This window comes from Mobula hypostoma, chromosome 3 (genome assembly GCF_963921235.1).
Source record: "Mobula hypostoma chromosome 3, sMobHyp1.1, whole genome shotgun sequence".
Taxonomy (NCBI): domain Eukaryota; kingdom Metazoa; phylum Chordata; class Chondrichthyes; order Myliobatiformes; family Myliobatidae; genus Mobula; species Mobula hypostoma.
Genome location: NC_086099.1, coordinates 42,684,878 through 42,711,015, shown reverse-complemented (window position 1 = coordinate 42,711,015; position 26,138 = coordinate 42,684,878). Strand labels below are relative to the sequence as shown.

At 40.6% G+C, this 26,138-nt stretch overlaps 1 protein-coding gene across 1 annotated transcript in view; it reads right to left on the bottom strand.

The window, feature by feature from the left end:
• The window catches only part of mtrex (Mtr4 exosome RNA helicase), a 119,316-nt gene that overhangs the window by 64,292 nt on the left and 28,886 nt on the right, over positions 1–26,138 (bottom strand). The window contains exons 5-15 of the mRNA XM_063042929.1: positions 25,777–25,889; positions 25,005–25,179; positions 23,247–23,337; positions 22,522–22,646; positions 20,804–20,902; positions 19,533–19,635; positions 10,411–10,542; positions 6,066–6,145; positions 2,350–2,460; positions 1,238–1,339; positions 433–558 (exon numbers count right to left, since the gene is read on the bottom strand). Coding sequence (XP_062898999.1) covers positions 433–558; positions 1,238–1,339; positions 2,350–2,460; positions 6,066–6,145; positions 10,411–10,542; positions 19,533–19,635; positions 20,804–20,902; positions 22,522–22,646; positions 23,247–23,337; positions 25,005–25,179; positions 25,777–25,889 — 1,257 coding nt within the window. The remainder of the gene's footprint in view (positions 1–432; positions 559–1,237; positions 1,340–2,349; positions 2,461–6,065; positions 6,146–10,410; positions 10,543–19,532; positions 19,636–20,803; positions 20,903–22,521; positions 22,647–23,246; positions 23,338–25,004; positions 25,180–25,776; positions 25,890–26,138) is intronic.

Here is a 26,138-nt window from a genome sequence, read left to right as displayed (position 1 = left end):
GTCATGGAAAACCAACCAAATGAAGGCAGAGTATAAGTCTACTTCCCCTGAAAATCTTTAGTTGATTGCATTACTTTATTTCATCTGTAAGTCACTGTAAAAAAAAATAATTTTTCCTTTTACTTTAATAAAGATATTGATTATTATAACTTTACAATAAATAATTTATTTTTGTCATGACAGCCATAACATGTTTCAAATAAAACCACAGCCGTTTGAAGGCTTATTTTCCCACATTTGTGCATTCACCGCACAATTTACACCTTAAAGTGAGAAGACCTTAAAAAACCTAATAGGGAAAAAAAGAACTTACCGTACATCACTCCTTCAATGAAGAATTAGACAATAATTCAAATATTAAATAAAGTCTTTACAAATATTAACCCAAACCATTACATTAATTCAAAAATATAAGTAAGCATAATTTGTTACCTTTAAAAGCTGTTTTCCTACTGTTGGACTCATCTTTTCATCTACCATGAGAATAACAATCCCTCTTTCATCCATGCCACGCCTACCAGCTCGACCAGACATCTGAATATATTCTCCTGAAGAAATCTGAAATTTGAAAAAGAAAGTAATTATTGGACACTGATTTTCAAAGGAAACTACTGCTGAAAGATGGGTAAACATTTGAACAAACATAATTTGACAAAAACAAAAACAGAGCACGTTGGCTGACTAGTGTCACTGCCTCAGAGTTCCAACGACTGCAGTTCAGTGCTGTGTGTGGAGATGGTTTGTCCTCTCCAGGAGCAACTGGGTTCCCATGTTGTGCACATGCTTCCTCCCACATTTTAAAGATGCACTGGAATGTTAAATGGCTGCTGTAAATTGCATGTACAGGTGGGTGGAAGTACAATTATGGAGTTGCAGGGCACATAATGGAGAATAAGTTACAGGAAGATGAGACTGAGGGGATTTTCAATAAATAAAAGTTTTATCTATTCCGCACAACTCATGTGAACCACAAAACCATTAAAAGTTAATTTATCAAATGGAATAAGAGTTCCATTTATAAAATTTATAACTTGCACAAATCAGACAATGAGTTTTATTCCATTTAGTCTGAAAGGGGCAAATTGCAGCAAGGAATACATCTTACTCTCATGACTCTTTTATGCATCACCCAACAATTCAAAAACAGAAATTGATCATTTGATCCTTTACTAGAAAGGATGACTCTAAAAGATATAGGCTTCTCAGTATATACAAGCAAAGTAAAAACTGTCTGTACCCAGCGGAAATCTTTCCCATCAAATTTGCGTGCACTTGTAAACAGAACTGTCCTTGCTGGCATGTTGATACCCATAGCAAAGGTCTCTGTAGCAAACAACGCCTATGAAAGAAAAAAAAGATTCAAATACATACATTGGAAGACAAGCATAAATTATGTTAAATGGGAGTTAAGAGTTCTCAGTAGATCCTATCAATCCTTAATAATGACAAACTAATTTAAAATAAAGACATCTTCACCACACAAACTGATTCACCCTGAGGGGATGATGTTCATCTTGCCAACATAATTCCAAAGATTGTTTTTGAAGTTATAGCTCATGTTGTTTTAACTGCATCAGATTTAGGTAAATAGGCAAACTCTGCTTTCTGAAGTACTTCATTAAACTCGAACAAACATTTACTAAACATAAATAGAATTATGTGGATGTGGTACTAATTCTGCTACCTAGCCTTTTGAATCTGTTTGATAGCTCCATTGTAGTAAGGCTGATTTACATCAGAACTCTACTCACCAGTCTTTGCTTCATATTACTTTATATACCTATCTATTAAACATAGTTATGAAAATTTCAATTGACCCAGAACCTTCTCTTTCGAGGACAGAAATCCATGATTAGTATGTGTGGATAAAATGTTAATGGCATAGTCCTAATATTAGCTGCGAGTCCTTTTAACAGGTTGGTTTATTACTCAGTTGTTTTCTCACTCATTTGCAGCCGAGTGAGAAAACCCTCCACCTAAACATTGAAAAAGTTTTAAAATGGTTCCCTTTTGATCAAAAACTCTGCTTTCTAGGCAGTTATTTCAATCCATTAACAATTATCATTCAGGTAAAGCTGAACTCAAATTCTGATACTCTGAGCAAATCTCATTTATTGTATTTATCAAATCCAACAAATATTCTTCACCAGGATCTTTAAAATTCATCACTGTTCAGTCACATGTCCAAATCCTAATCCTGCCTCAACATAAACCTGAGTTCATTCAGACCTCTTCTGCATGTACAATTCCTACTAAAGTCCTGTTCACTTAATGTTTTATTTTCACCTAATATATTGGCCTACATGCCATACAAATGCATCTTAAATCAACTGCATTTCAGAGAAATACCTTCAGAAGTCCTTCAGAGAAAAGAATCTCAATGGTTTCTTTCAGTATCGGAAGTAATCCTCCATGGTGAATTCCAATTCCCCTTTTTAAAAGAGGCAAAACATGTTCAACCTAGTTAAATAAACAATGACAGATCAACAACAGCACTGCAACGGATTATGTTAGGACAGCAATAAATGATGCTAATTTGAAATCGAGAAAACCGTTTCCTTCTTCCTTTTGCTCCCATATCCTCAAGACAATACTAATATCATTTCACATTTTGAAGTCTTTTATCTGCTCAACCCTTGCAATGACTCTTCAAGTGAAATGCAATTGGCAACAAGCATCCAACAGTACTCAGAATTTCTACATTCAGTTCCATTAAAAACATTAAATATAAATTACAAGGTAAAGCTCTGATGTTAGGTACAAGAACAAGTCAATTCACAAAATCTTTGCTAGTGTACAATTGTCATATGTGCTCCAAGCCTTTATGATCAAGTGCCTTCCACTGACAGCCGATAACACTTTTGTTCATTGTCAGTGGGCTGTACATGTACACAACCAAAGGAAGCAATATTCCTCCAGACCATGGTGTACCCACAAAACATATCACACACAACACGTAAAACAAAGTATTACCATAAGTTAATAAAATACAATTCAAGATGCATGTAGTGCACAGCTCTAAACAGGAGACAGTAAATAGCTCACTGTTGGTCTCATAGCCCGAGGGAAAAAGCTGTTACGCGGTGTGGCAGTCCTAGACCTGATGCTCTTGTACCTCATTCCTGATGGTAGTGGGTCAAAGATATTGTGGGATGGGTGGTAGGGGTCCTCCACAATGCTTCCGGCCTTCCATCTACAGCATTCCCTGCAGAAGTTGCAAATAGGGAGAAGACCGCAGTGATCATCTCTGCGGTTTTTACTATCCTCTGTAGCGTCTTGCTGTCCAATGCCCTGCAAATTCCATACCGCACAATGATGCAGCCAGAAAGGACACTCTTGTTGGTGCACCTATAGAAAGTCATTAGAATGGGGGCAGGGATCCTTATTTGCCTCAATTTCCTTAGAAAGTGCAGACCATCTTGACTATTGAGGAGGTGCTGTAGGTCCAGGTTAGATCACCCCTTATGTGCATACCAAAGAACTTTGTACTCTTCACGTTCTCCACAGCAGAACCATTGGAATGCAATAGAGAGAGGTCGATCTGCACCTTCCTGAAGTTCACAATCATCTCTTCTGTCTTGTCCACATTAAGACTCAAGTTGTTGTTCTCACACCATTTGACAAGCCTCTCAATCTCCTCTCTGTATGCTAACTCATCATGGTTTCTGATGAGACCAACCACTGTTGTATCATCAGTGAACTTGATGATGTGGTTTGAGCTGGATCTGGCAGTGTAGTCGTGAGTCTGCAGTGTGAACAGCAGTGGGCTGGGGACACAGCCCTGGGAGGCTCCAGTGCTCAGCGTGATGGAGCATGAGGTGTTGCTGCCAACTCAAGGATAACTGGCACCTTTCTGTCAAGGAGTCCAAGAATCAGTTACAGAAAGGGGTGTTATGTCCCAATGAGGACAGTTTAACCACTAGGCTCTGAGGGATGATCGTGCTAAATGCTGAGCTGAAATCGATAAATAACATCCTGATATATGAGACTTCATTTTCCAGGTGGGACAGAACAGAGTGGAGGGCTGAGGCTAAGGCATCATCTGTAGACTGGTTTGAGCAGCAGGCTAACTGGAAAGGGTCCAATGTAGCTGGAAGGTTGGATTTTATAGGATCTATTACCAGCTGCTCAAAGTGAATAATGTTTGTTCAAGTCAGTGCCACTAGACGGTAATTGTTTAGGCTAGTTACCGTCACTCCCTTAGGCATCAGAATGATGGTGGCTGCTCTGAAGCCTGCACAGACAGAGGAGGAAACTTTGTCACATGGTGTGAGCAGAATATCTGCAGCTTCATGTGAAAAAGAATAAGGAGCTGGTGGTAGACCTGAGGAGAGCTAAGGCACTGGTGAGCCCTGATTCCATCCAGGGGGTCAATGTGGACATGGTGGAGGATTACAAATACCTGGGGATACAAATTGACAATAAACTGGACTGGTCAAAGAACACTGAGGCTGTCTACAAGAAGGGTCAGAGTCATCTCTATTTCCTGAGGAGACTGAGATCCTTTAACATCTGCCTGACAATGCTGAGGATGTTCTACGAGGCTGTGGTGGTCAGTGCTATCATGTTTGCTGTTGTGTGCTGGGGCAGCAGGCTGAGCGTAGCAGACACCAACAGAATCAACAAACTCATTTGTAAGGCCAGTGATGTTGTGGGGATGGAACTGGACTCTCTCACGGCGGTGTCTGAAAAGAGGATGCTGTCCAAGTTGCATGCCATCTTGGTCAATGTCTCCCAACCACTACATAATGTACTGGGTGGGTACAGGAGTACATTCAGCCAGAGACTCATTCCTCCGAGATGCAGCACAGAGCGTCATAGGAAGTCATTCCTGCCTGTGGCCATCAAACTTTACAACTCCTCCTTTGGAGAATCAGACACCCTGAGCCGATAGGCTGGTCCTGGACTTATTTCATAATTTACTGGCATAATTTACATATTACTATTTAACTATTTATGGTTCTATTACTATTTATTACTTATGGTGCAACTGTAACGAAAACCAATTTCCCCCGGGATCAAAAAAGTATGACTATGACTAGTTCATAGGGATATTAAAGATGTCCATTAAGACCTCTGTTAGCTGAGCCCCACAATCACAAAAATTTTGACCAGGGTGCCCAAACTTTTGCATGCCACTGTAGCTGCGGTGGGGCCAGGGTCCGAGTGCAGGGGTTGACCCAGTGCTTGGACAATTTAAACGACGGGCAAGATAGACTGGAAAGGCTGGGTGTCAGGGCCGAAGGCGAGGATTGAGTCGGTTCTGCTCTATGACATTTGAGGCCACAAGACTGGTCCAGTTGCTTTGCGCTTCGCGAGTGTGAGCTTCGCGGCAATTTGCCCTGCTATATGATGAACTGAGACCAAGACTATGGGCCTACTCCAGCTGCTCTGGTATTCGGATCCATGGACTCAGTTTGGTTTGGAATGCTGTTGCTTGCTTTTATTGTTTGCAGGATTTCTGTTTTCTCCCCCTCTTTCCCTGTGCATTGGGCGTTGATCTTTTTTTAAAATTGGGTTCTTTCAGATTTCTTGCTTTGTGGCTGCCTGTTAGGAGACGAATCTCAAGGTTGTATAATTTATACATGCCTCGATAATAATTGAACTTTGAGTAGGTGACATAAAACAAATGTAAAGGAAGAAAAGGTGCATGAGTAGTGTCATACTGGAGTCAGCTTCAGCGTCAAATGATCAGAACATGGAACAACACAAAACATCGGTCGAGGAGGGCATAAATGGATATGGATAATCAATGACCTGTTCGATGTACTAACAAAAGGAAATTTTGACACAGTAAATATTCCAGCATTAACCAAAACTTGAGATTCTACCGGCAATGTTGACTATTCACAGTCCGATTGACAAATCTGACATGAATCAGACATTCAGCAGATTTGAGCAGCATCACTTAATGTTGACCTCTTCTTGCAAAAGCAGCTTCCTAATATTACTATAATCAAGAACCAGGCAAGCACATTTTCTATTTCCCTTGGGATGCCACTTCAATAACATTTAGAAGGGAGTTACTCTGATTTCGACAATGTACCAGATCTGTAAATATTTACCTGAGGAAGTTTTTTATCTTCATTGGACAAGCAGTCAATAGCATTGTTAAATACCTCTTCAACCAGCTTCTTCTCATCATCTGAGGGGGAAACATACATCCTTAGACTAAATGCACCAAATCTTTACACAGCAAATAAAATGTTTTAAGCACATAAAACCACAACTATTAAAAGTAATTTTTCAATGTTAATTTTCCTATTTGTGAAATGAATATAGCTGTTGCTTTAATATAATTCAAATGTGCATCCTTTGTAGAACTTGTCAATAGCTTTGTAAAAGCTTCCTGTTAACTGATTTAACACTAAGAGGTTGTCATGGGTAGCAGAGGGAACACTTACAGGATTGCCTTGAGTCAGTGGACTGGGCCGCTTTCAAGAACTCACCCGAGGACCTGATTGACTACATCAGGGTCGTTACAGATTTTATTAAAACAGCTGCAGATGAGTGTGCCCCCACAAAATCGTTCAATGAAATCCAGAATCTGCTGAGAGCCAGATCAGAGGCATTCAAGTCTGGAGATCAAGAATGCTCCAAGAGGTGCAGGTATGATCTCTGGAAAGACAGCTCTCGGACCAAGTGGAGAACTTGGACTAGACCGGAATCAACTAGGGATGCTCGACAGCTGTGGCAGGGTTTGCTAAATCTTGCAACAGGGGAGAGCAGAGCTTCGCTTCCAGATGAACTCAATGCCTTCTATGTTCATTTTGATTACCAGAACAGGGAGGAATCATCGTGCACCCCCAAGTCTCCCGATGGATCCTTTGGTCGGAATATCTGGAGATGGCGTGTGGTCTGCTTTCAAGAGAATGAATCCAAGGAAAGCATCCGGTCTGGATGGAGTACCTGATCGAATACTGAAGACCTGTCCTGACCAATTGGCTGGTGTATTCATGGATATCTTCAACCTCTTGCTCTGGCAGTGTGTGGTACCCACCTGCTTCGAGCAGGCCTCAGTTGTACCGGTGTCCAAGAAGAGTGTGGTAAACTGTCTACATGACCATCACCCAGTGGCATTTACATCCATAGTGATGGTGTTTTCAGAGGCTGGTGTTGAAATTTATCAGCTCGTCTGAGCGGCAACGTGGATCCACTCCAATTGCCTACTGAAACAACAGGTCTACAGCAGATGTCATCTCATTGGCTCTTCACACAACACTGGAACATCTGGTCAGCAAAGATGCATACATCAGGATTTTTTTTTATCGATTACAGTTCGGATTTTAACACCATCATCCCCTCAAAACTAATCAGTAAACTCCAAGACCTGGGCCTAAATACCACCTTGTGCAATTGGATCCTCGATTTCCTCACTTGTAGACCCCAGTCAGTTTGGATTGGCAAAAACATCTCTTCCACAATATCCATCGGCACAGGGATATGTACTTAGTCCCCTGCTCTACTCACTTTACACCTGTGACTTTGTGGCTAACTACAGCTCCAACACCATATATAAGGTTGCTGATGATACCACTGTTGTGAGCCATATCAAAGGTGGTGATGAATCAGCATATAGGAAGGAGACTGAAAATTTGGCTGAGTGGTATAATAACAACAACCCCTCACTCATTGTCAGTAAGACCAAGGAACTAAAAGTAAACATCAGGAGAGGGAAACTGAAGGTCCATGAGCCAGTACTCATCAGAGGATCAGAAGTGGAGAGAGTCAGTAACTTTAAATTCCTAAAGATCACTATCTCAGAGGACCTGTCTTGGACTCATCATATAAGTATAATTGCAAAGAAAGCACAACAGCACCTCTACTTCTTCAGGAGACTGTGGAGATTCGGAATGTCATCAAAAACCTTGGCAAACTTCCTTAAATGTGTGGTGGAAATTGTGCTGACTAGCTGCAGTATGGCCTGGTACAGGAACACCAATGCCTTTGAGCAGAAAATCCTACAAAAGGTACTGGGTTTGGCCCAGTACATCATGGGTAAAACCCTCCCAACCATTGAGCATATGTAGATGAAAGGATGCCATAGAGAAGCAGCATCCACCATCATAGATCCTCGCCACCCATGTTCTTTTCTCGCTGCTGACATCAGATAGAAGATACAGACGCCTCAGGGTTCACACCACCAAGTTCGGGAACAATTACTACCCCTCAACCATCAAGATCTTTAACAAAAGTTGATAGTTACACTTATTTAAGGACTCTTATCTCGTTATTTCATGCTCGCTATATATTGTTATTTATTATCTGCATTTCCACAGTTTATTTACAGCTTATATATACCGTTTACAGTTACTCTTCTATACATTTGCTAAGTATGCCCACAGAAAAAGAATCTCAGGGTTGTATGTGGTGACTTGTATGTACTCTGATAATAATTTTTACTTTGAACTTTGATTTAGTAAAATGCAATGCAGACTGCTACAGATTGGTAAAAAGAATTGTGAAATACAGTTGGCAATACATTATTTAAGTAAATTTTTAGAAAGGTAATTCAATAATGGAAAGATAATACCTTGGGCTTTAGAGTATCTGTCACTACTGAGCCATTCAAAAATTTTAATGGGACATTCAACCATTTCGGTCAGTAACAATCTAATATGAAATTGAATTGCGAGAAAATGAAAACCTTAATAAAATTTCTTTTTGCACATTTATACCGCATTAACAAGCTGATGTAACAAGAAGCAAATAATATTGACAGTAAAAGATTGACACTTTCAGCCATGTTTCCAAACCAACATTTATGATCTACAAACAAGTGGAAAATTAATTTGACATACTGCATTAAATTAACTATAACTATTTCTCCAATGCAGGTGAATGACTAAACTTGGATTAGTGTTTGCAAAATAATACCGAAGGACCAGGCTCGCTGGTTACCCGTTGGGCCATGAGTTTTACATTGGGTCTGAGATCTTGATCTTCACACACCTTTCCTCAAGAAAGAAGACAAATCCAACTGCAGTAACTGAAAAGGGTCCTTGTTATCGATTTGTTATCGATCTATGGAATTTGTTGCTACGGGCAGCAGTGGAGGCCAAGTCATTGGGTGTATTTAAGGCAGAGATTGATAGGTATCTGAGTAGCCAGGGCATCAAAGGTTATGGTGAGAAGGTGGGAGAGTGGGACTAAATGGGAGAATGGATCAGCTCATGATAAAATGGTGGAGCAGACTCGATAGGCCGAATGGCCGACTTCTGCTCCTTTGTCTTATGGTCTTATGGTTTTTCCAGTGATCCATGAGTTGCTCCCCAAATGAAATATGAATCCACCTATTGAGTGGCACAAGGGACATGAACCTCACCATGTGCATCGCTTGACAAAGTGAAAGTTAATTCCACTGAGGAATGCAGCATGTGGCCTCAGTATAAAGAGAAAAAAATTTATTTACCACAAATGTATGTGAGTCCATTAATTGAAAAAGGGCAATGAGGTAATAATCCAACATTAGGCCTTAATCACAATTTATTTCTCCAACCTACAGCTGCTACATGAAGGCAAGCTACTGCCTTAATCTACAGTCCACAACAGACCTAATCAGTGCAGAATAGCATCAAGTAATCCCCAATAATTTTCCCTCACAGAAATAATGCACCTCAACTCCAAAGAGTTCCCAATGGAGTACAGCTAATTTAAAGTGAAGTATAAATGGAAAACAAATGTTGCATTAAAACAGAACCCAAGGTCACTAATAACACCAAAACAGAACTATAGTAAATAAATCATGCCTGTTTGTATGGACATTTGGAGGCTAGGTTCAAGTTCTTTGTTGATTAATTCACTTAAATATTGTGGATAGGAGCCTACAAAACTATCACATTCATTAAGGTCACTTGGATAGATAGACAGATAGATTAAATAGATTAGATAAAACTTGTCTTAAAAAAACTAAGAACATTCACTCAGATATCACTAGCAAAGCAAAGTAAAAGTTGTAGGATTATATTAATCCAAAACTCTGAGAAACTCTACAAATCTGAAATAAGGAATCAGAAATCAGATAAGACTGACACCCTACTGAAGGCATATCTTGGCAATGAAATGTGTTCAAAATCCAAATTTCAACTGAAGTTAATTAAACTATATTCACATAAATTTCTATCCATTTAAAACACCAGTTGAAGGCACAATATATTATCTCAACTTTCCTAAATACATTATTATAGTTACAAAAATGCTTACACTTTGCTATGGATGCTGCTATATTGATGTAATAAACATCAATATTATTGATTTGGATGAAAGAAACAAGATATTTTGAACACTGCTTACTAACAATTTTTCTAATTAATGATAAGGTCATAGAAAAAAACTTGTAAGATATTTTTAAGCATAGAGATATTTAGCATTGTAGCAAAATTTAAAGTACTTGGTTGTATAAATTCTTACCAGTATTGAAGTCAAGTTTGGTCATCTGCAGAGCATATGCTTCACAGTCCTTCTTGCTAAAGCTAAAGATGATAACAGGCTGAAAGTTCCTTTCCATGATCATCTTTACAATCTTGAATACATTTGAGGGCCCTGCAGATAAGAACAGCAAGTTACAAAAGCATAACAAACACAGGCCTAGTTGGTAGCAGAAGGCAACAATGCAGGGAAATGCAACTGTAATGAGAGGGGAAGGAGCAGCATTGTAGCATAGTGGTTAGCATAGTCGCTTTACAGCACCAGCAATTACCGATCAGGGTTCGATTCCCATCGCTACCTGTATGTTCTCCCTGTGATCATGTGGATTTCCGCCTGGTGCCCTAATTTCCTCCCACGTTCTAAGGATGTACAGTTAGGGTTACAGGAAGAACGGAGACAGCTTATTGCCATCAATGGACCTGGGGTTGAGAGGGTTAACAGCTTTAAGTTCCTTGGCATAAACATTACCAAGAATCTCACGTGGTTTGTACATACCAGCTGTGTGGTGAAAAAGGCACAACAGCGCCTCTTTCACCTCAGATGCTGAAGAAGTTTGGTATGGGCCCCCAAATCCTAAGAACTTTCTACAGGGTGCCGAAGAAGAGCAAAGTGGCATGCCTGAACGACTATCGACCTGTGGCTCTGACATCAATAGCTATGAAGTGCTTCGAGCGATTGGTTATGGCACACATCAACCACAGCCTACCGGTCAACCTCGACGCTTTGCAATTTGCCTACCGGAGCAACAGGTCAACGGCAGATGCCATCTCTCTCACCCTACGTTCCTCCTTAGAACACCTGGAGAATAAAGATGCATATGTAACGCTCCTTTTCATTGACTACAGCTCTGCCTTTAATACCATCATTCCAAATAAGCTGATTCCTAAGCTCCGGAACCTGGGCCTTAGCACTCAGATCTGCAGCTGGATCTTCAAATTCCTCACAGACAGGACCCAGGCTGTAAAAATAGGGGACAAGCTCTCCTCTACAATCACTCTGAGCACCGGTGCCCCACAAGGCTGTGTACTCAGCCCCCGGCTGTACTCACTATACACCCATGATTGTGTAGCCAAGTTTCCTTCAAACTCAATATATAAGTTTGCTGATGACATCACAATTGTAGGCCGTATCTCGGGTAATGATGAGTTTGAGTACAGAGAGAAAATTAAGAACCTGGTGGCATGGTGCAAAAACAATAATCTATCCTTCAACGTCAGCAAGACGAAGGAATTGGTTGTTGACTTCAGAAGGGGTAGCAGACCGCACGACCCAATTTACATCGGTGGTGCGCAAGTGGAACAGGTCAAAGGTTTTAAGTTCCTCAGGGTCAATATCACAAATGACCTGACTTGGACCAACCAAGAAGGCTCACCAGCGCCTTTACTTCCTGAGAAAGCTGAAGAAATTTAGCCTGTCTCCTAAAACCCTCACGAATTTTTATAGATGCACCGTAAAAAGCATTCTTCCAGGGTGTATCACAACCTGGTATGGAAGTTGTCCTGTCCAAGACCGGAAGAAGCTGCAGAAGATCATGAACACGGCGCAGCACATCACACAAACCAATCTTCCGTCCTTGGACTCACTTTACACTGCACACTGTCGGAGCAGTGCTGCCAGGATAATCAAGGACATGACCCACCCAGCCAACATACTTTTCGTCCCTCTTCCCTCCGGGAGAAGGCTCAGGAGCTTGAAGACTCGTACGGCCAGATTTGGGAACAGCTTCTTTCCAACTGTGATAAGACTGCTGAACGGATCCTGACCCGGATCTGGGCTGTACCCTCCAAATATCCGGACCTGCCTCTCGGTTTTTTGCACTACCTTACTTTCCCTTTTCTATTTATGATTTATAATTTAAATTTTTACTATTTACTATTGATTTGTACTCCAGGGAGCACGAAGCGCAGAATCAAATATCGCTGTGATGATTGTACGTTCTAGTATCAAATGTGTGGCAACAATAAAGTAAAGGGACACAACTGAGAGCATCCTAACTGGCTGCATCTCTGCCTGGTATGGGAACTGTACTTCCCTCAATTGCAGGACTCTGCAGAGAGTGGTGCGGACAGCTCAGTGCATCTGTAGATGTGAACTTCACACTATTCAGGACATTTACAAAGACAGCTGTGTAAAAAGGGTCCAAGGATCACTGGGGACCTGAGTCACCCCAACCACAGATTGTTCCAGATGCCACCATCCAGGAAATGGTACCGCAGCAAAAAAGCCAAGGCTAACAGGCTCTGGGACGGCTTCTTCACCAGACCATCAGACTTTTTAACTCATGCTGACACAACTGTATTTCTGTGTTATATTGACTATCCTGTTGTACATACTATTATAAATTACTATAAATTGCACATTTAGATGGAGACATAACATCAAGATTTTTACTCATGTTTATGAAGGATGTTTTATGTAATTAAGTCAGTTCAATTCAGTTAGTGTGTGCATGCTTCTGCTAGCACCAGAAGAGTGGCAACACTTGCAGGTTGCCCTCATCACAATCCCCACTGACATAACTCAAAACAATGCATTTCACTGCATATTTTAATGTACATATGACAAATAAAGCTGATCTTTACAGATCTTTAATCTTCAAAACCAGAACGAGAATAGACACGGGTAGTGAACCCTGGCCCCGACCCCTAGCAGGACAGCAATGAAAGCCTCAGATTCAACTACATCATCTGCTTCTGGGTTGTGAATATGAGCTGGTGGGTCAAGATTCCAGAGGCCCAGCTCTGGTAGAAGTAACCCGAAAAGGGAAAGATGTCAGAGGAAGAATACAACAAGTATCTAGCTACATAACACTTTATAGAGATTCTCTGAAAAATGTAGACGTGATTATATGCAACGGAGACAATATACAAACCTCAATGTAGTTATGTTTTAACTGAGCACAAATTTAACTGAATGCTCAAAATAAATCTCAAAAATTATCGAGGTAAAAACTGAAAAAGCAAAGCACTAAGATACAAACCATCAACGGAAGTTAGAGAGCTTGTTCAATCTGCTAAATAGCCCACACCAATAATTAACATCAGTTGTATTCTAGTTCTAACACTGGGAAGAAAGCAATGACGTCTGTTCAAAGACTTCCTGCAATTAATTCATTATAGAATAAAGATGTTATTACATATATTAGTTCCAATTCCTTAATCTTGTAATGACATTGAAACCTTCTGAGAATTGCACAACGATGATTGAATCAGGAACGAAAGCAATCAGAATATAAACATCTTATTTAGCCCCTAGAATCTGCTCTAGTGTTCAGTAAAACTAAAACTGTACTGCTCCAATAACTCACTTTTCCACATTAAATATATTGCTTAATAATCTATTTATCTCATTCTTCATTATACACTGAAGAATTCAAAAGATTCCCAACTCCATGTGCAGGAACTTATCCGTGTGCTGAATGGTTATCCCTTCATTCAGAAACCTCTCTATCTGCAGGAAACAACCTCCAAATGTCTTCCTTTTTCAAGGCTCCAAATAACTGAATGCTACTGAGAATACAAACTCGTAACTCCAAACCTCTTCACAAGATAGCCCTCTAAAAATCAGTCTAGTGAATTCCAATTACAGCCGTTCAAAGCGCAAACACGAGGATATCTGCAGATGCTGAAATTTCAAGCCACACACATAAAAGTTGCTGGTGAACGCAGCAGGCCAGGCAGCATCTCTAGGAAGAGGTACAGTCGATGTTTTGGGCCGAGACCTTTCGTCAGGACTAACTGAAAGAAGAGATAGTAAGAGATTTGAAAGGGGGAGGGGGAGGGGAGATCCGAAATGATAGCCAAGAGCTGGACAGGTGATTGGCAAAAGGGATATGAGAGGATCATGGGACAGGAGGCCTAGGGAAAAAGAAAAGGGGAAGGGGGGAAAAAGAAAAGGGGGAGGGGGGAAAAATCCCAGAGAATGGGCAAGGGGTATAGTGAGAGGGACAAAGGGAGAAAAAGGAGAGAGAGAAAAAGAATGGCTGTATATAAATAAATAACGGATGGGGTACGAGGGGGAGGTGGGGCATTAGTGGAAGTTTGAGAAGTCAATGTTCATGCCATCAGGTTGGAGGCTTTGGAGGCTACCCAGACGGAATATAAGGTGTTGTTCCTCCAATCTGAAGGTGTTGTTCCTCCAATCTGAGTGTGGCTTCATCTTTACAGTAGAGGAGGCCGTGGATAGAAATATCAAAATGGGAATGGGACGTGGAATTAAAATGCGTGGCCACTGGGAGATCCTGCTTTCTCTGGCAGACAGAGCGTAGGTGTTCAGCGAAACGATCTCCCAGTCTGCGTCGGGTCTCGCCAATATATAGAAGGCCACATCGGGAGCACCGGACGCAGTATACCACCCCAGCCGACTCACAGGTGACGTGTCGCCTCACCTGGAAGGACTGTCTGGGCCCCTGAATGGTGGTGAGGGAGGAAGTGTAAGGGCATGTGTAGCACTTGTCCTGCTTACAAGGATAAGTGCCAGGAGGGAGATTGGTGGGGAGGGATGCGAATGGACAAGTGAGTCGCGTAGGGAGCAATCCCTGCGGAAAGCGGGGGGGGGGGAGAGGGAAAGATGTGCTTAGTGGTGGGATTCCGTTGGAGGTGGTGGAAGTTACGGAGAATAAAATGTTGGACCCGGAGGCTGGTGGGGTGGTAGGTGAGGACAAGGGGAACCCTATTCCTAGTGGGGTGGCGGGAGGATGGAGTGAGAGCAGATGTGCGTGAAATGGGGGAGATGCGTTTGAGAGCAGAGTTGATGGTGGAGGAAGGGAAGCCCCTTTCTTTAAAAAAGGACATCTTCCTTGTTCTGGAATGAAAAGCCTCATCCTGAGAGCAGATGCGGCGGAGACGGAGGGATTGTGAGAAGGGGATGGCATTTTTGCAAGAGACAGGGTGAGAAGAGGAATAGTCCAGATAGCTGTGAGAGTCAGTAGGCTTATAGTAGACATCAGTAGATAAGCTGTCTCCAGAGTGGCTTATAGTAGACATCAGTAGATAAGCTCTCTGGAGACAGCTTATCTACTGATGTCTACTATAAGCCTACTGACTCTCACAGCTATCTGGACTATTCCTCTTCTCACCCTGTCTCTTGCAAAAATGCCATCCCCTTCTCACAATCCCTCCGTCTCCGCCGCATCTGCTCTCAGGATGAGGCTTTTCATTCCAGGATGAGGTGCTCCTGATGTGGCCTTCTATATATTGGCGAGACCCGACGCAGACTGGGAGATTGTTTCGCTGAAGACCTACGCTCTGTCCATCAGAGAAAGCAGGATCTCCCAGTGGCCACACATTTTAATTCCACGTCCCATTCCCATTCTGGTCTATCCACGGCCTCCTCTACTGTAAAGATGAAGCCACACTCAGGTTGGAGGAACAACACCTTATATTCCATCTGGGTAGCCTCCAACTTGATGGCATGAACATTGACTTCTCAAACTTCTGTTAATGCCCCACCTCCCCCTCGTAGTCCATCCGTTATTTATTTATATACACATTCTTTTTCTCTCTCTCCCTTTTCTCCCTCTGTCCCTCTCACTATACCCCTTGCCCATCCTCTGGGTTTTCCCCCCTCCCCCTTTTCTTTCTCCCTAGACCTCCTGTCCCATGATCCTCTCATATCCCTTTTGCCAATCAACTGTCCAGCTCTTGGCTCCATCCTTCCCCCTCATCTCGGATCTCCCCCTCCCTCTCCCACTTTCAAATCTCTTACTATTTCTTCTTTCAGTTAGTCCTGACGAAGGGTCTCGGCCCGAAATGTCAACTGTACCTCTTCCTAGAGATGCTGCCTGGCCTGCTGCGTTCACCAGCAACTTTTATGTGTGTTACAGCCATTCAAAGACCAGTTTGCCCTTCCATTAGTAAGGAAGTCTAGACAGCACACTGAACTCCAGCTGAAAATTCCCATGACTTTACCATACGGAATTAATTATGTTTTTGCTGGACTTGTATATAACACTTATGTGGAATGTCTTACTCATAAACAAGCACAAAATGCTGTAGGAACTCAGCAGGTCAGGCAGCACCTATATAAATAAATAAAGAGTCTCTGTTTTGGGCCGAGACCCTCAGCAAGAAACATATTTCTCCCTCATATTGTAATATTAATTTGTTTTACTATTCCAATGAAACCTGGCCATTTTCACACTTGCCTTTATTATATTCTTAACCAATCTCTTACCTATCAGTTATTCTGTTTTAGTGGCTAATGGGACAGTCAGTAAAATTGCTGCACTGCAGCTCTGGTGATCAAAGTTCAATCGTGATATCCAGTGCTATGTGGGGTCTGTATGTGCTTCCTGTGACTGTATGCTTTTTGTTATGTTTTGTAACTCCAAAAAATAAATCCAATGGCAAGAAAAAGCCAGGAACGCAAGAGATGCGAATCATAGTTTAGCCTTTATTTTAGCAAGGTACGCATGAATCATGTGGTAGCGTCATGAAGTATGCAATTCACTTATTTTTACATATAACCCATAATAAATGAACAAGAATGCTTAATCAAATATATTTACAATAATACACAAATACTACTGAAATACTAATACATAATACTCCTCCCCGGTTAGCCAGAAACTCCAACTCAACAGAGAATGTATCTCAACTATATACACTGTATTCTATATAATACAACTACTACATACAGATATTCACAACATAGTAAAATTTAGATTATCCCATTCAGGCCTAAAGATTTAATCACTGTGAATGATTTCTTACTCATTCCTGACAAGGGAGGTCACTCTGCTCAGCAGGTGAGACTCATGGCCGTGAAAACAATTTCAGGTTGTGGGGCATCCTCTCTGGTGGTTGAAGGAGTTGACTCTGAGACGGCAGGAAGTCGTTTTGACAGCTCTGGACACCTTTCTTCTCCTTCCTTTTTCTTCTATTGCGTGCAAATGATCTTTGAAAGGTGTATTTAATTCACTAGAGTATTCTTTTATTAATCCTTCTACTGCTCCCTTTAATCCGATCACTACTCTTGGTTTCCTCAACCACATCATCATCTGACAAATCCTCTGTTTTTGTATCTCCACTGACTCCTTTCTTTTTGGCCTTCCATTCAACCAGCTGGGCTTTGGTCTTTGCATCTAATTTTACAAACAGCTTGTTGACTCCCATTTTAAGTTCATGCAATTACATTAATGCACTCAGGGTAGATTCTGGTTCTTTATACTCACAAAAGCCGAATGCTTGAAGTTTCCTGAAGTTCCTTGAACTCTCTTCCAGCTTAAAGCCAAACCATATTTCACAAGTAACTGCTTGATTAACATATCAGAAGCTTTCTCAGATACGTTGCCTACAGAAACTACTGTAGTTGGGCCACTGCTTTTGTCAATTTTATGCTTCCTCTGAACAGCATGGTCCTTCCTCGATCCAATATGCTTTCCAACCAGAGGTTGGCACCAACACCTGTTTGCCCTGTTAGGCAACCACTCATGGTGTGCAGTATGGGGGCAGTTGTGGCATCATCCAGTCATCATCGTTATGTGTCGTGTCAATTGACGCAGGCAATTATAGTTTTTGCCCATTATTATTCTTGGCAACTTTTTCTTGGCCATGGTTTGCCATGGCCTTCTTCTGAGCAGAGTCTTTACAAGATGGGTGACCCTAGACATTATCAATACTCTTCAGAGACTGTCTGCCCGGTGTCACTGGTGGCATAACCAGGACTTGTGAAATGCACCAGCTGCTCTCATGGCTTTATGTGATCGTGATTGGTGGGCTTAGCAGGTCTACACCTTGCCCAGGAGTGACTTGTAGGCTAGCATTGGGAAGAAGTAACGTACACCTCCTTTGGTAGAGGCACATTTCCACCCCACCAGCCTGCACTTTTTAAAATTCGCTTTCAGTTGACTCTATTACAGGGAATGTGGCATGTGGATGGATCTCCCATCAAGTTATAGTCATCTCAGCCAATCACAGCCCACGATACTGACTCTCCTGGTTTTACCACATGCAAGACAAATGTCACTTGATGGTTGTTGTATTTCGCTGTTTCAAATGTCATTCCCACAGAAGTCACCTTTTCTGCAGTATAAATGCTTACTGGATATCTGTGGGCTTTAGTTCAATATTGTTGAAATGCCATTCAAACTCATTTTGTGGAACGAATGAAACAGCTGAGCCAACGTCCAATTCCATTTTAATTAATTTGCTATTCACTCTGGAGTAAGCCATATTGCTTGTCTCCTGTTAGTTTTCACATTGTAAATCTCAAGACTACCCAGTCCTGTATCACACTCATCATTATCAGATTTTTCATCAACAGAAGCCAGATTAGGGCACTTTTTGAAACTGCAACTTCACTTTTTAATCTTTTTCCCTTCCCTGTGCGGTCCATTTATTTTTGTCTGCCTGACATACTCTTTGTATGTGTCCTACTTTGTTACATTTTCTGCAAGTTGCACCTTTAAATCTGCATTGATTTGCTGTATGTGAGCCCCTGCCACAATAGTAACACGATTTGTTTGGCCAGGCCAGTTTCTGTTAAGATATTACTATTTTGTTCATGCTTACTTTCATTTCAGACTGCAGCTCAATTGTGTCACTGCCTGCTGTTTCCATTGAAACAGCTTTTACAACTTATCTCTTCAGTGGAAGTTCTTCTTCAGTTAGAAACCATTTTGAATACTTTTTTGTAAGCACAACAAAAATGTTTACTCAAACATAATAGTTATAATATTACTCAATACTACTGAAATATTAAATACACAACAGGTTTCCTCTAGATGCACCAGTTTCCTCCCACATCCAAAAGACGTCATTTGATGAGTTTATTTGCCACTCGAAACTGCCCTAGGGTATATGTGAATGGCAGAATCTGGGAGGAGTTAATGGGAATATGGGATGAATAAAGTAAGAATAATGCAAATGGGTGCTTAATGATCGGTGCCGACTCAGGGGACACTGATCATGCAGTGTACCTTTATAACTTAAAGGGTGTATACCCTTTTATACATACATTGTAATTTCTTTAGCACTTAGACTCTAACCAAAATGGTACTGGCTTTGAAATGTTGCATTTGCTTCCCTTTTCTAAACCAGTGAAAAGACTATATTGAATTTAGCTACAGGCAAAGTAAGACATTCTAGGTTCCTTCTCTGTACCTTTAGTTCCTCCTTTCCGCCCCTTTGAATCAACTTTTGCAAGATCACCAGCATCTCTCAGCACCTGCATAGCTGTATTGAAGTTATCTTCTCGAAAATCCCCCTAATGTGTAAAGATAGAATCCAAAAGATTATTTTACAATTCACGTTAATAACATGACAACTGTCTGTAGAACTGATGGGAAGATTGGTGATCTTTACATATTTATGATAGTACAAATAATATTTTGAAATGCATCCTCAAAATAACCCTCAGATCAAAACCAACGAACAAAAATTAATCTGTTCCAGTTTCAACACCCAGCAAAAACATACACAGGTTTATTCTTTTCCTAAATTGCAAATACTAGAAAATGAGTAAGGTGGCCTTTGAAACAGGAATTTCCATGCTACAGACAACCCAAAGACTAGTTTGAATTTACAACATTGCGGACTTTTCCCACATTCCTGGCAAGAAGTATTTGACCAAAACCATATCCGGTTTTGAAGGTTAAACTTTCAACACCAAATTAGGAGCTGCTAGGAATTACAGTCTTTGCTACATCAAGCAAGCTTGGGTATTTCCTGTTTTTTTAGAACACAGTAAACAGCGTTGTCTCATGAATGACCCCTAATGAAGCCCAGTCTTTGGCAGGACTCTGGATGAATCATTTATCTAGTACTCTTGGTTGAAGGCAGTTAAAGCTTCAATCTAGTTTACAGCACTCTCATACTCTCATTCTGCACTCTGTCTTCAAAAATGGGGATTTCACAGCCACTACTCTCCTCACTTAAAACATCCACCAATTATGAATACACATGACTGCAAAATTTTCATCTGATTAGCTGTAGCATAGCAGCAATCTGCACTCAGCAAACCCAAAAGCAGCTATGTGATTATGACCAAGTAATCTGCTTTTGTGATACAGACTTCAGTGATAAATAAATTCCTGAGTGATAATTCCCAAGCTCTTCTTCAAAACAGTAGTGGGATCTTTTACTCACATCTGAAAAGCGTGAATTGGGTTCATTGTAATACCACATTCAAAGGGCTGTACCTGTAACAGCATAGTTTTTCTCTGTACCAAGCAGTATGCTAATTTTTCTAGAAACAAACGGCTGCCTGCTCAGGGTCAAGAAGACGACCCCTGTTCCACCCTACAGCTCCAATTTTTCATAAGCTCTCCACAACTCTTTGCTGCCAGCTCATTTACTTCTCATTTTAAGCACATTAATCATGAATACATTTTATTAAAGAAATGTAGTGCTTCTTACTGATGAGCTTCACTTACATTTTCATCAACAACTAAGTGCAATCCATCACCACCGGCTGGAAAAATATAGTGTTGTAGAGGTGTTGGTCTGTAGTCTGTGTAGATCACATGACAAGGCTGAAATAAATTATAATCAAGAAACTGAATACAAAGTTACAAGAAAGTAGCTATTTCTTATTATAGCACGTACTTATATTGCTAAATAATAACATTATAGAAGCTATATTAATTTTGCTTCCAGAACTGCACAAATTAGTGAAGTAGAAATAGTTGAAAGACCTGGGAAAGAATGAAGAAAATGGAGAGACATTCCAATCACTCAAGTCAAATGAGTTACATTCAATGTAAAAGATCCATGTGCTAATCCAGTTTTCAAGTAGAACACTGATCTCCTCAATCTCCGTTGAAATAATCTGTTATAAGCACTCTTTTTTTTGATTTGTTCTACTAGAATGCATGGGTTTTAAATTAAGCAATGAAGCGAATTAATTATACTGTAGGTCAATGGAATTGACCTCTCTGACGCTGGTGTCTGAAAAGAGGATGCTGTCCAAGTTGCATGCCATCTTGGACAATGTCTCCCATCCACTACATAATATACTGGTTGGGCACAGGAGTACATTCAGCCAGAGACTCATTCCACCGAGATGCAACACAGAGCATCATAGGAAGTCATTCCTGCCTGTGGCCATCAAACTTTACAACTCCTCTCTTGGAGGGTCAGACACCCTGAGCCAATAGGCTGGTCCTGGACTTATTTCCTGGCATAATTTACATATTACTATTTAACTATTTATGGTTTTATTACTATTTAATTATTCATGGTGCAACTGTAACGAAAACCAATTTCCCCCGGGATCAATAAAGTATGACTATGACTATGAATTAACTGCCACTGTGGGCAGTATTCAGTGCTGTCTCCCTTAAAAAAATAACTAAAGATACAATTTTAGGGAAAAGTACCTCGTATTTTGATTGTACTCACTAAAATATAGCAAACAAAGCACCTTAATGACTTTTTATGCTAAATTCAAACTGCTTCAATTCAGAACCATTCCTAATGCATCAACAATTCTCCTCACAGTGTGTGTGCTAGTAAATATGTGAAAGCTACAGGATGTTGCATCAATGATTATATGTCCACTAAGGAAATGAACAGCCAATTACTGTTGCTGACTGCACATCTAAAGAAAAACCTTCACCTATGTTGGGACCATTGCTGATCCATGTCATTAATCCCTTTGGCTGGCTTTCAATTGCATCTCTTAATGTTCTTCAAAAATGTAATCTTGAAATGTGCAAACTAACCAAAATACTTACAGTCTCTCATGAAGTTCTTTTGAATTTCATCCTAGAATGACCAGGCCCGTTGTTTTGGATAATACTTCTTTCACTTAATCCATACCCCTAATTAAACTCTAACTGCTATCGATATAAAATACTGTCTTCTGTACAACCTTCTAGCGTCTATTCTTGCATCCAAATCATTGATTACCTGGTATCAAACATTAATGGTTCTCTGCATCATTTGCCACATTCCAAGATGCAGCATATATTCTCCTTACCCTTGGCCTCTTCCTTTCCAACTAATTAGAATACACCAAAGAACATCTAATAGAACTCTCAAAATGGGGCCGAATTATGACAGTAGTTTAAATAATACAAATTATGCAAGTCAACTCCAGATTCTTGTTTACTATTTACTTATCAAAGTATATAAAATTATACTCAATTACCTGTTTGTGAAGATGGCAAATCCACTCAGCAAACTGGCGTGCATTGGGAATAGTTGCAGAAAGGAACACGTAATGAACATTGTCCGGGAGAAGTATAATTGTTTCCTCCCATACAACACCTCGTTCTGAAAGTAAAACAGAATAAAATGAACTTTTTATATTTCTGTGAAAACTATTATATGGTGCTCGGCAACATGATGTAACAAAATAAGTAAACAACAAGAAAATAAGACATGGTCTATTGGAAATATAGTGCCATTTCAAAAATTTTCACTTTGCAACCAGACAAAACCAACTATCGTTGCATCTGATGTAACATAACAAATACCGTAATTCAAGATGACCACTTTTTCATTAAATGAAGCACCAAGATCCAATCTTGCAGCTACTTTGGCACTAATCTCAGCATACGTAGGTAAAAAACTAAATCTGTTATGACTTCATCAACAAAGATGCATGTTTCTTCTATTAAAAACTCTACAAACATTTTTGTTCCTTTTTGGAAAATTACTGAACTTCTGATGTCAATTTTGAAATGAGGATGTCTGATTGCAACTGAAGATTCTAGTCTTTCAATGTTACTATCATATCAGCACCTGTGTATACAGAATTGGCAGAAGGTACACATGGATACAGTGTTGGTCAATTATTTAAACCCTTGTTTAGTACTTTCCCAATGACACTACAAACTGCTATCTTGGATTCATAATCAAGTGTTTTCTTACCTGCATCTCTCATATAATGGATTTCATCGAAAATTACCCAGGCTACTTCTCTCATAACCTCTGATCCTCGATACAGCATACTCCTTAAAATCTGCCCAAAAAACATTAAAGAAAAAAGACTGGAACTATTCGAGAACATTAGTAAGCTTGATGCACCGAGCTTGTCTGAATACATTTGCTGAAAGTGTCATTGGCCTCCAATTGCTCTAATTAACACATCTGACCTGACAACTTACCCCAAATGCAACACCATCCTCATTCAATCATTAATGTGGCCTTTGTCCTATCCATCTTCCTCCATCCATCTTCTTTGAAACGTGAGACTACCACCTTCTTCTCCTCCTTTCCTAGTTTTCACGAAGAATCTTAACCCCGGAACACCATTTCTATTTCCCTTGATATAAATACTGCTTGCCCTGCTGTGCATCTCGGCATTTTCTATTTTTGATTTAGTTGTCATGAATATGCAGGTTGAGTCAGTGGCGAGGAAGGCAAATGTGATGTTAGCATTCATTTTGAAAGGAGTAGAATATAAAAGCAAGGATGCAGTGTTGAGGATTTATAAGCACTGGTGTATTGTGAGTAGTTCTGGGCCCCTTATCCAAGAAAGGATGTGATAACATTGGAGAAGGTTCAAAGGAGGCTCATGAAAATGATTTCGGGATTGAAATACTTGTCATATGATGAGTGTTTCATGGCTCTGGGCTTCTGCTCACTGGAATTTAGAAGAATAAGGAGTGACCTCACTGAAACCTATCAAATACCGAAAGTCCTCGATAGAGTGGGTTTGCAGAGGTTTCCTACGGAGGGGAGTCTAAGACAAAAGGATACAGCCTCAGAATAGAGGGAAATCCAATTAGAACAGAGATGAAGAGGAATTTTTTTAGCCAGAGAGTGGTGAATCTATGGAATTCGTTACCACAGATGGCTGTGGAAGCCAAGTCACTGGGTATATTTAAGGCAGAGATCGATAGATCCTTGATTAGTGAGAGTGTGAACGGATATGGGGAGAAGGCAGGAGATTGGGGCTGAGAGGGAAAATGGACCAGCCAAGATTAAATAACAGAGAAGACAATGGGCCAAATGGCCTAATTCTGCCCCTATATCTCATGGTCTTATATCCCAGATCCACAACGTAAATAGCTGAAATAGCAGTCTAACTAACCGAGGTAATCATGGAAAAAACTCATTAAAAATCTTCAGGTAGGTATAAATAAAATGAACAGTTCTTTTGCTGGTGAGCCCCAATTCTTGGCCATTATGTTTCTAAATTATTTGATAGAAGAATAGGGATAAATGTCTACGCTGGACTGGCCATGTAATCCGCACAGGTGAAACATGAATCCCCAGGCAGCTGCTCTACGGTGAGCTTAGGCATGGCAGTCGCAATCAGGGCCGCCCCAAAAAAAGATTCAAAGACAATCTGAAATCCTACATCAAATGGGCAGACCACCAGCCTCGACAACTTGAGGAGTCCGCAGCCGACAGGGCTGCGTGGCGTGCCCTGACCAGAAAAGCTGTATCTGACTTTGAGGATGATCGAAATCAGCACCTCGCAGCAGCACAAGGCCGACGCCACAAAGCTGTGTATGCACCTGTTCTAACAACCGCCACTCCATGTCCAACCTGCAACCGCGTGTGCGCTTCGGCCTTTGGCAACCGAAGCCACACACGTATCCACAGATGACTGCACAATGTTTAGTCTTCCTCAGACCCCGAGGGAATAGGGATAAATGTCAATACATAGATGAAATTTACCTCAGTTGTCATAACTAAGCAAGAGGCTGTTGGATTGATCGTGACATCACCAGTCATTAATCCCACATCCTGGAATTCCTCATACATTTCACGATACTTCTGATTGCTCAATGCCTTGATCGGACTGGTAAAGATAACTCTTTGCTTATCACGTAAAGCAAGAGCTATTGCATACCTATAGGATGAGAAAATTTTTAGCTGAGATTATTTTTAAAGCATCCCTGCTGTTTTGCATACTAGATGCATTAACAGAAATAAATCCATAGATGTTTCAGAGAATGAAAAATTTTCAAATGCTAGAAATCTGAACAAAATGACTGATTATAAAGGCACATGTTCTGACGACACATCTTCATTTTGCATGAGATTGCCAAAGTGTACTTCATAATATTGTTGTTGTGGCGCATTGAGCAGAATTTTTGCGCTTTCTGTAGCATTTGTTTTTTTTTACAAGGCCGAGATGCTAGCTCAATGCTCAAAGCAGCAAGGATGGACAGCGTGCAAGGAGCTGGCTGGATTCAGACTCAGGACCATTTGCCTCAAAGTCTGGTGCTGATGTCACTACACCACCTGCCTGCTTAAATTCATAATGTATTATACTTTTATTTCAAATTCCTTTTAAGATAAATTATTTTTATTTTAATGACAAGGCATTTAAACATTCACATGCAGTTCTTGAGACTATTTATTGAAAGAAAAAGATTAGAAAACAATCAAAATTACTCCCTTGATAAACATAAAGGTTCAGGTAAGTAGCTTGATGAGAACTTACTCAGCGCAAACTGTTTTGCCAGCAGATGTATGTGCAGACACCAATACAGATTGGTTGTTGTCAATACAAGCAATGGCTTCTCTTTGAAAAGCATCCAGGATAAAAGGGTATTCCTGTAATTGAAGAAAGTAATCATAATCACTTAGTTCTGGCTGACTTTTCATGTATTTCAAGTGATTAATTTTTGGCAAAAGTTGCACAGCTATTTGATGGAGCTGACAAAAAGGTAAAACTTTGAGTGGTTAGCCAGCGAAGCCAGACACTAGAATAAATATGTTCACCAAGAGGTTTTGAACTTTTGAAATTTTCTATTCAAATGGTTTTTGGATATTCAAGAACGATCACATGCAGGAGCAAGGGGC